Raw genomic sequence first — 11,695 nt, forward strand, 5'->3', positions numbered from 1 at the left:
GCAGCTGTACATTGGTATTCCTAGAGGTGTTGTATTACAGAGTATATTGTGCTGAGAAATCACTGTAAAATAAAATCGTTATGTTTTACCGTTTCCGAGTTAATTAGCATTGAAATTAGCTAATCAGGCTGTTGCACGCGCAAATTCAAGCGGCCCGCCAGAGATGGTGTCACAGAACGTGCACTTCGTTCGCTTTCCTAACACCGAACAAGAGAGTGGTACCAAAATTGGACATCGAATGGTAGTAAGAACCGAACCCGATCCAAAGGCTGAGCAGTTCGTTCGTTATCGTCTAGTCTGTGAGAGTAACTGACACGAATTGTATCTAGCGGGCCGAATGAATTTGCTCGCGCACCGACCGCTTGAGCTAAATTCAGTGCTAATGTCCGTAGATCATGGTCTAGTGGCTACAGTTGCTGCCTCTGGATCACGGGGGCCCGAGTTCGATTCCGGGCCGGACTGGAGATTTTCTCTGCCCACAGACTGGGTATTTGTGTTGTCCTCATCATTTCATCATTATCATTCGCGACCGTGGATAGAGCGGATAATGTAGAAAGAAATGGAATGTGTTAAAATTGGGCCTTTGTACGAGTGCTGATGACCACGCAGTTGAACGCCACACAAACCAAACATCATCATCAACTTCAGTGCTAATTAACTCATAAACGGCGCTACATATCCTATTTTTTTCTTAACAATTATTTGTCAGCACGATCTAACCTTTAACACCCTTACAAGTTCACAGACTGTTTCTGACAAACCTGTACATGTATACCGTGTGCTGTCCTATGAGCCGTCAGGCGCATTTACTGCGGCGTTTCGACAGGTATTTGCAGTATAATTTTTTGCAGTATATAGCCGGAGTATCCGAAAGAAATACTGCTCGTCCTCTTTTTCATAACACGCCCACTGTCAACGGAATGCGTCGATTCGTTTCCTGTTACAAAAAGAATTACATTAGAGCAGTATACAGTGAAGAGCAGCCAAAGAAACTGGTACACCTGCCAAATATCGTTTAGGGCCACTGCGAGCACAGACAAGTGCCATAACACGACGTGGCATGGACTCGATTAGTATGTGAAGTACTGCCGGTGGAAACTGATACCTACCAGGATCCAGCAGGACTGCCCATACATCCGTATAGTACTAGGGGTGGAGGTCTCTTCTGAACAGCACGTTGCAAGGCATCCAAGATATGCTCAAAAAGTTCACGTCTGGGGAGTCTGGTGGCCATCGGAGGTATTTAAACTCAGAAGAGCGTTCCTGGAGCCACTCTGTAGCAATTTCTGGTCGTGTGGGGGGTCGAATTGTCCTGCAAGAATTTCCCAAGTCCGTCGGAATACACTATGCACGTGAATGGATGCAGGTGATCAGACAGGATGCATACGTACGTGTCACGTATCAGACTCGTATCTAGACATACCAGGACTCCCACATAACTCCGCCGCGCGGGGTAGCACAGCGGTCTGCTCAAATTTCCAAATTTTCCATATCACTCCAACTGTACACGCCACACGCCATTACAGAGCCTCCACCAGCTTCAACAGTTCCCTGCTGACATACAGGGTCCATGGATTCATGAGGTTGTCTCCATACACGTATACGTACATCCTCTCGATGCAATTCGAAACGAGACTCGTCCGACCAGGCAACATGTTTCCAGTCGTCAACACTCCAATGTCGGTGTTGACGGGCCCAGCCGACGGGTAAAGCTTTGTGTCGTGCAGTCGTCAAGGGTACACGAGTCACCCTTCGGCTTCGAAAGCCCATATCGATGATGTTTTCTTGAACTGTTCGTACGATGACGCTTGTTGATGGCCCAGCTTTGAAATCAGCAGCAATACGCTGAAGGTTTGCACTTCTGTCACGTTGAACTATTCTCTTCAGCCGTCTTTCGTCCCGTTGTTTCAGGATATTTTTCCGACTGGAGCGATGTTGGCGGTTTGATGTTTTACCGGATTCCTGATATTCACAGTACACTGGTGCAATGGTCGTACGAGAAAACCCCAACTTCATCACTACTACGGAGATGTTGTGTCCCATTACTCATGCGGCCACTGTAACACGAAGTTCAAACTCACTAAAACCGTGGTACCCTTCCATTGTAGCAGCAGTTACCAATCAAACAACTGCGCCAGACCGCTTGTTATCTTATATAGTCGTTGCCGACCACAACGCCGTTTCTGCCTGTTTACATACATCTATATTTGAAAACAAATGCCTATACCAGTTTTCTTGGCGCTTCAGTGTATTACGTCCCTGTTCGATAGATTTCCATTCGAATGTTGTGCATTACTTACATTCATCATTGTTCTGAACAGAGCACGCAATACACTTTGCTTACAACAGTTCATGTTCACTTTTCAGGATCTCCTGTGGAAATCCTGTTCATCGATAATTGATAGTTCGGTTTGTGAGTAGATGAAAATCACTACAGACAGAGAAATGGAGTAGACAGAGTAATTTGTATGGAACTTTTGCTAAGAACAAACAAAGTTGGATGTGATGAAAGTAGAATGAAAGACAATAGTGACATACTGAGTGTAATAATGACATACTGAATATCAACATTCGAAGTGACATGAGAAACCTTTGAAGCATTCTATCATCAATGAAACAAGGAAACAAGTTTATGTATGGGCGTCGAAGGAAGGTTATTATCAGAGACATTAAATAAAAGTAAGTAAAGAAGGAAGAGTAGCCACGTCGACACTGAGGTGTTTAGAGACGGACCACAAGCTCAGTATGTTCCAAGAATGGGGAAGGAAATCGGCGGTGAATTTAGGGAACTCACGGAAATCTAAATCTGGATTACCGGAGGAGGATTTGAACCGTTGTCCTGAATGGGAATCCAGTGTGCTAACCACTGTGCATCTCGCTCGGTTTAAATAAAATCAGTATTTTGGTATAAGTAATGAAAAAATTGACCATTAAGATTTTAGAAAAAGCATTTAAAGCACAGCACTCACTGGAATGAATCACTGGCAGTAAGAGTAGTATCGGGAAAAAACTGGACTAAATTAAGCTTTGGAGCTACATAGAAATGACTTCCAAGTGGAGAATTGTTAGAATGAAATAAAGGGGAAATAACACTGCACATTCTAATTAAATTAGTGACTGCTTAATTGCACATTTACTTCACTACACTGAAATGATTGATTTGACACTATTGAGAAAAAAAATATTTTTGGTCAAATGAAAAATACCATGAACGGATTTTCGAGGGAATTTTGCGTAATGAATATGCAGAGATGATTTGAAGACAATATGTAATCAACGAAATCTCCGTTAATTATAAACATAAATATGTTACACACATTTGCTCACAAGCATTTCTTTCTCACTTTCTTTACACATCCCCTTAAAGCACCTCCATTTTTCAGCGATCTATGATCTGTCTTTCCAGTACACTATTCCCAAGTTAAGATTTCCATCTGTTTATAGCCTGCTGAAGTTTATGTGTAGTTTCTACGTTATTTCGTTATATGTACACTGTTCGTTTGGGACCGCTTTGGATTTAATAAATTCTCTTATTATTTTGGTAGTATGGTCCTCTCCTTAACAGTTCCAAGATTGTTTCTAAGTTTTCTAGTGCTTCTAACTCCAGTATATTTTGTCCTCTTTGTTCGTTTATTGCACACCCCATTCTCTAATCATTTTACGTCATAATTATCCACCATCAAGATGGCTCTGAAGCCTTTCGGATTTTTATTCATAGACTGTTCGGTTGCGTCACATATTTTATGCGTTTATGTCATCATCATTTTATAATGACATCCTAACAGCCTGTAGAGTGGTGGTTAGTGTTGTTTTTATTTCAGTCTTGAGGTTTAAAAAATCACTATGTATGATCTGAGATGAAACAGAAGGAACACGTTTCTGTCTGGCGTCTTTCCTACAATGCATCGCGGCTTCAGTTATTGTGACAAAGACAAAATAACGTGTAGCAATTTCACGCGTGTTTTATTCCTCACAACGTCCCAGTAACGGACACCATTTCAAAGAGACCGAAATGAATTGCAGTATTCGAATGAAAACAGGAGTATAAAGATCACATCCACCATTCTCTGAACACAGTTCTGATTAAAATTTCAACAGCCGAATAGACGCGTCAATACAGTGGGCCAAACAAGTTCGTGTAGAAGAGCAGACTTTGCCGCCGGGCAGTGTTACATTGGCGTTAACACAATATGGTTAATTACCGAATGGAAGTATTCACAACAGCATTTTATTATTCATAACATAATTACACCAAGTTTCTTGTACGATAATTCTTTTGACGTTTCACACTGCAGTGGAGCTACTAGACAACAAAGCTTCTGTTCTGTTATAAACTCAAAGTTCCAACGAAGGGCTAGATAAATTATCGCACACTCCACTGCATACGATTAAAAAGTCTGTAGAACCCAGGATACATGACAACAAAATTAGAAAGACAATACTTGAACAATCAACAAGAAACTTTGACTACGAGGCTTTGGAGGTCGTCTGGCACAATTATTATTGGCCATAGAAACGTTTGTGTGGCGAAAGGGACCACCATAGTTTAGTATCAGTGCCAGAAACTTTTTTATAGTGCCAGTTTATAAGGAAACAGGATCGTGTCCGTCACAGGTGAGCTAAATGAAGCATCTGTAAGGACAGTTGAGCCAGGAGCGTTCCGGCAATTGAAACTAAAAGACTACGACAACTCAATTTTACGATCTTTTCGCGTTTTCTGGAATAGTACGTAAAGACAAATGAGGCCTTTAACACACTAATAAGAGTATTAATAAAGTAATCTGTAATTGATATACTGTTATTACAAGCAAAGTATTTCTACGAGAGCACAAGATTCGCGCTTATCGTCTAGCGCTAGGCGACCAAATTTTGTTGCCCAAGCTCTGAAAAGAGGAAGGATAACTTCAAATCACTCGAAATACCTATATGTGTCTAGCGAACCATGAATAATTTCTAACGTATTCATATTGATGGGCAGGCATGAGGTCCGCCCTAAGTCGAGACGGTCTCGGACGGAACTGAAGAGTGGTAAGTGAAAATGTTCTAAGTGCCAAATCCCACATTTGTGAGAAGAATAGAAAAACCATGTATCTCTTTTTTGTACATGAGTGATCTGCGTCCAAAAGATGAAAAGGTATTATAACACCACAGAATTACGCTGCTCACCGCATCACCGCGAAGAACGAGGCAACTTAGAAAATAAACACTTTACGAAAGGACGTTCTTAGTAGAGTAACTGGTCCCAAGTGTGAATAAGATTCTTTTACAAGTTAATTCTTGGAAAGAAGAAAAAATCATCAAGCCACTTCTAATAAAGCTATTTATTTAGACAAAAAGTGTCGTTAGCGGTTTTGAACCGACATCGTTAGAAAGCTGTTAATTTTCATATTACATTTCTTTTTCAACAACAAGAAACGTAATACAAACGTGAACAGCCCGTTCAAACCCGGTAAGAGCACTATTTGTTTAAATAAGTAGCTTTACTAGCAGGGTGTAGCTGCGGTTTTATTCTTTGTAAGAACCAGCTTGTATTTCGTACAAAGCAATAGCTTCAAAAATTTAGGTTTTCTATGGAACAGTAGGAAGACAGTTTTTGTTTCAAGCTCCGTTAATACTGAGGCACTACGTTTCATTTGTGCGAATACAAGGTATAAAAATACAGCATTATATTCTTAGCTAGTACAACTGTGATCAACAAAAACCATTTCTCATATCTTTTAACTTACTAAATTCCAGAGAAAGTGGATATCTTAAGTCAAAGGCCGTGTGCTATCTACAGGGTGACAATTAATGAACTATACGAAACAAAATCGTCTTAACGTGAGAACGGTTTGCGTTAGGACATTCAAACTGCACGGCTGAATGTGCATGAGTCTCGTTGTTGTCAGCCACATCTACAGGAAAATGTCACAGTACAGCCTGCCTGAACATAATGCGCCTATGATGGCCTGCTACGCGAGCAATATCAGCCCATCTGCGGCTCAAAAGGAAATTTGTAACCGAATTAAATCTGAAGATAACCGGTCCAAGTGTGCTAACAATCAACAATTTCATTCGCAAGTTTGAGAGAACGGGTAGTATTCGTGATGACAGTGTTGAAAATGTCGGTTTCCCAAAAAGGGTGAAAACGCCTGAAAACTTTGAAAAAACACACGCTGTGTTTCAAACCAACCCAAGGAAATCGATCAGACGAGCTGCACAGAAGGTGGGAAGAACCGGGAGACACTGCGACAAATTGTTGTTGAAGGTCTGCCTCTCTTCCCACAAAAAATTCAAACTCATCAGCCGTCAATTCCCAGGGCCATGGAGCGGCGGTTATGTTTCACCAACATTATTGTCCACAGATTTGACAAACAGGACTTTGATGTGAATATGGTTGGCGACGAAGCCAACTTTCATTTGGATGGGTTCGTCAACAAGCAAGACTGGCCCATTTGGGGAACTGAGAATCCGCATTTCACGATCGAAAAGTCTCTTCCCTCAACAGATGACTGTGTGGTGTGGCATGTCCAATCAAGGAATAATCGGTGCCATATTCCTTGATGGCACGGTGACTAACGAACGGGTACGTGAAGGTTTTGCAAGATGATTTCATCCCCATTTTTCAAAGTGACCCTAATTTCGACAAGATGCTTTTCATGCAAGATGGAGCTCTACATCATCGAAGCAGGAGTGTATTTCATGTCCTACACGAACACTTTGTGGACTGCAGTCTGGATCTGGGATACCCAGAGGCCATTGGAATGGGCCTCGCTCTACCGCCATATTCGCCGGATCTGAACACATACGACTCCTTTTTGTGGGACTGTATTGAAGACGAGGTGTACAGCAATAACCGCAAAACCATTGTTGAGCTGAAAACAGCCATTCAGGAGGTCATCGACAGCATCGACGTTCCGACTCTTCAGCAGGTCATGCAGAATTTCGCTATTCGTCTGCGCCACATCATCGTCAATGATGCCAAGCATATCGAATCTGTCATAACCTACATCCGAATACCTGTAGTAACGTTTACATGTTGCGGGCACACCGTAGTTTGTAACAAATTTATGTTTTCTCCTATAGGTCAATAATTCTCACCCTGTACTAATCCACGTCTGAATGACGTCTTCCATATCTTGGTGGACGGAGACTGTCTATGGATATGAAACAGAGTGCTGAGAACACGATAGCATTGATAACGTGATTCCCGAAAAAAAGGACACTGAGAACATTTTACATTTCGACTCTCCAATTGCCCAACTTGCTGATGCGCCATCGTGTTGGGACCACATTGTATCGCGGCTGCTCAGTGGTACATCTCGCGAGAAATCCACCACTACCACTTGCAACAAAGTATGGTGGAAACGACAACACTGCAAGATAAATTCGTGAAGCCAGCATGTCGCCTGTGCACGTAGCCTCTGTCATGCAATTCACAATCTAATAGCCGGGAGTGGACGGCCACTACAGTGGTTGGTGGTGCTGTGTTGTTAGTGTCAGGAAGCTGGTAGTACTTCACCAAGTATGGGAAAGGAGTGGAACGTTGCGTGGTTGCTGCCTGGTACTCGTCCAACGTATCAACATCAAAACAATAGTACATTCATTTTAGTTTCAATTAATACTCAATAAACTCCAGCAGTCATGTTGATGCTAAGATAATTCAACGTTCCCAAAAAGGATGTTGTAGGCAGCACATCAAAAGGTGCGACCGTCAGCAGCATCGTGCAAGCAGTAGAGTGATGGTGGCACCAAACCCCGCAGGCAAGCTGACTGCAGACTGGGTGGGAAGCAGTTGGCTAGTTAAAGAGTGCTGGCTGCACTCAACGAGTTCACAGCACAGACAAGACATCCCACAGTGTCCGCCCAGAAGAGTGAAGGCAGGCAGCATGGAATTTGCCGTCACAAGCGAAGAGTGGTTGCCCGACTCCAGGCTTGAAGCGTCGACCCCTAGGATAAGAGGCCTACAGCAGCTGACGTTGGCCTTCAGCTGGCCTGCCAGTTGGAGGACGTTAAGTCCACAATAGCGCACTTGGCACAAGCAGCAGAACTACAGCCCACTAGCAATGGCAGAGTCTGGAAGTGGTGATTTATTTATCCGTGCAGAGCCGTAGGCTTGTGGACCGTTTCAGGTACCCCCTCCAGAGAGCTGGCTCGCAGACTGCAAAAGATTTGACTGAAAATGACAAGCATTTATACGAAATTGGCTCGTCCTTGTTTTGCTACATCATCACTTTCTATCACGTAAGTCACTATAAAACAACGACTCGGAAGTGAAGCGACTTAGTCAGTCAGACTGCAACGGCTCTGCCTTTCTGCTGCGTCAATGCTGTTACATTTCGGTTGCAGCATGTACCAGGTCGCTACAATTAAACTGATGTTGTTCTGAGTGCTGTAGTGGTGGCCTTATACATCGCAGGACGCTGAAACGTATGTTCATTAATCGTTTCGCTGGTGGAGTTTGCTGAAAAATAAATAACTTTCTGCCACTGGGAGAAGTTATGGCACTGTAACGTGTCAGAATATGGTGTTGTGCAAGAAAAGAAAATGAGGATTAGATACGTGATAACGTTGGTTCCGGAAAGTTTATTAGAATATGGTCAAAAGCTGCAAAATGTATTCATTATGGTCTCTCGACTCAGCAGCATGCTGTGTCTAAAGTTGCTCGCAGCAGATCTGGAGTAATCCGGGTGATTTGTCACATCAGAAAGAGTCCAGATACATCCCTGATAGACATTGTTTCTCAGATATACCCACAACCAGAAGACACATAGATGTAGGTCGTGTGATCTGGAAGGCGACACATCTTGAAATTGCCTGGAGATGATGCGGTCGTTACCTAAGGTTACTCGAAGCAAGTGTTTCACTTGCCAAGAAGTATGTGGCGTCGCCCCATCTTGCATGACGATAGTGTTGTAGAAACAGTTGCGTTCTTGCAAAGCTAGACTCACTTTTTGACAATGAAATCCTTATAAAGCGCAGATGTCACTGTACAGCTAGCAGAGCCTCGAGGCGTCATCCTGTCGAAGAAAAATGGACGGAGAGTGAAGTTGCGTGTGAAACTACACCTTACTGTCACATAAGTTGAATGCACTGGATGTTACTGCACAACATGTGGCGACATAGAGCCCCACATACGATGACTGTGTGCATTCCCGCATTTACGACACTATGCAGAGTAAAATATGCCTTGACTGGAAATACAATATTCCCCAGCCATATTCATCCATTTCCATACGCGCCAAAAAACAAACGGTAAAGTCAATGTGTTGTAGCCTATCTTGGTGATTCATTTAGTGTACATTCTGAATCTTGTAGAGCTACTAGTGTAAAATGCAGTCCAAGTCGTTTGAACTGTTCACGAAGGGAGATACAATTATTCCCATGGCACAGCACGAGCACTGGCTGAAGAATCTGAAGCACGTTTTGCACGGACGGCAATATCTACAGGAACTTCAACAACTCCCATGTAACTGCAGCACCACCTAATTTACCTGTGTCTTCTAGTTTCTTGATCATACTCTTTAGCGCATTTATCGACAGGGGACCTTTCTCAGCTGCTACTGTCGACAACATTCCTGTAATATAGCTGTCGTTCCGATAAAACAACTTTACCACCAGTATACGGTCTTTCTTCACAACAGTCATCGCGTTTTGTACGGAGAACTTCGTTCTTCTTAAACCTTTACACCAACAGTTACTTTACAAAAGAAATCAACACGCATCGCCAAACGACAAACGGCATACTGACGTCAAAATAGGAAACATTTCACATTCTGACTGCTTAGACCGCTATATTCTCACCTGGTGGCAGAAAGTCGAAGTATCGTTTTATTCGGCGTGCACGATTAGTGCATCGATTAATGAATGTACTAAAGATGTTTCAGCGTCCTGCGATGGATATATCCTGCACTGCTGCACTCTGAATAACGTCAGTTTAATTATAATTACACGGTAATAATCGGCTTGATACCTTGGAGCTAATACTTGTCGTACCAACAAGTATCCCCTGTTGTAACTGCGTCAGCCCATTTCCGATCTAACCCGCTTCCATTGTCTCTTGCATTAGATGTGACAGCGGTGTCCACGCAGTCATGGCCAAAAATTGTGGTTGGGCTACAACTGTGATTTTGCGGAGTAAGTAAGTAGTTGCAAGTAATGTAATAACAAGTGGTCCCTTTAATATAAACATTAAATGAGTTTCGTCCGTGCTAGAGGAAACTACTGCGAATACATGAATATTAGTGTGAAAGTTAAAACGATTTCTTTCTCCTTTTAACGCGAACCATTTCCTCATATCTGTCCCAGTGTGAAAGATTTTTCCCTTATAGACTCTAGATGTGTGTGGCGGGAACTGTGTAACTCTGTATTTTTTTTTTTAATATTAACTACACTCGAACATTTTTGATGAAATTTGCTCATGGGACGCTCTCTTTGCTAATCATTTCAAATAACTCTGCTCTTTTATAGGAGCAGACTGTGGCAGCGTATGAGATGCATCAGTTCGCTGTCTGCAGCAAAGCATCCAGACGTCTATACCGCCGCCGTCGATCAGATATCCCAGAAGCGGCCCCAGATGCACCATGTGGGATCGCGATTTAAATAACTGAATAGAGTTCTTTGTGATGGTGATGTAAGAAAGCAGAATTTTGCACGGTAATGTCGGGCATTGATCAGCTAGAACATAGAGCACACGAAACACATTCATTTAATTACTTCATGCCTTCTACCAATCACTGATGTGTAGTCAGATTCATTCGGATCCAACATTTTTCTCAAAAATCTCTAATTTTTTTAATTTAAAAGTCTAGTGACATAATTTTCTTACTTAACTTCTTAGTTAATTTCCTCATGCTCTTAGTTTTTAATGGCTCAGAGTTAATCACAGATTGTTGTAAATCACATTTTTGCCTGTTTACACTACCGCTAAAAGGAAATAAACGATTCTACAAACTCTTATTTTTATTTCACAGTGTTTGCTAACACACCAATAGTCACATTAATTTGGTCGTATCATTGGCATAAAGTATGAACTTATTGGAACCACACAGAAACATGCGTAACTTCTGGTCCTGTGCAATGCAAGAGACAGATCTCTGAGAAAGTGAGACACTTCTGTATCTAATATATACTGAAGCCTCAAGGCAACTGGTGTAGGCATGCGTATCCAAAAGCAGTGATATGTAAACAGACAGCATACGGCACTGCGGTTGTCAACTCCTGTACAAGACAACAGCAGTTGTTAGATAGGTTACTGCTGCTACAATGGCAGGGTACCAGATTTTTGAGTGAGTATGAACGATGGGACACAGCATCTCCGAGGTGGCGATGAAGTGGAGATTTTCCCGTACGACCATTTCACGAGCGTACCGTGTATATCAGGAATACGGTAAAACATCAACTCCCGGGTATCGTTGCTGCCGGAAGAAGATCCTGCAAGAACGGAACCAACGACAACTGAAGAGAGTCATTCAACAAGACAGAAGTGCAACCATTCCGCAGATTGCAGCAGCTTTCAGTGCTGGGCCATCAACAAGTGTCAGCGTGCAAACCATTCACCGAAACATTATCAATATGAGCTTTCGGCGCCGAAGGCCCATTCGTGTACGCTTGATGACCGCACGACACAAAGCCTCAGGTCACGCCTGGGCCCGTCAACACTAACATTGGGCTGTTGATGACTGGAAACATGTTGCCTGGTCAGACGAGTCTCGTT

At 42.7% G+C, this 11,695-nt stretch overlaps 1 protein-coding gene across 1 annotated transcript in view; it reads left to right on the forward strand.

Moving 5' to 3' along the window:
- The window catches only part of LOC126234580 (ionotropic receptor 75a-like), a 432,638-nt gene extending 421,779 nt beyond the window's left edge, over positions 1-10,859 (forward strand). The window contains exon 10 of the mRNA XM_049943292.1: positions 10,450-10,859. Coding sequence (XP_049799249.1) covers positions 10,450-10,585 — 136 coding nt within the window. The 3' untranslated portion in view covers positions 10,586-10,859. The remainder of the gene's footprint in view (positions 1-10,449) is intronic.
- Positions 10,860-11,695: the final 836 nt, after the last annotated feature.

Source organism: Schistocerca nitens, chromosome 1 (assembly GCF_023898315.1).
Source record: "Schistocerca nitens isolate TAMUIC-IGC-003100 chromosome 1, iqSchNite1.1, whole genome shotgun sequence".
Classification (NCBI taxonomy): domain Eukaryota; kingdom Metazoa; phylum Arthropoda; class Insecta; order Orthoptera; family Acrididae; genus Schistocerca; species Schistocerca nitens.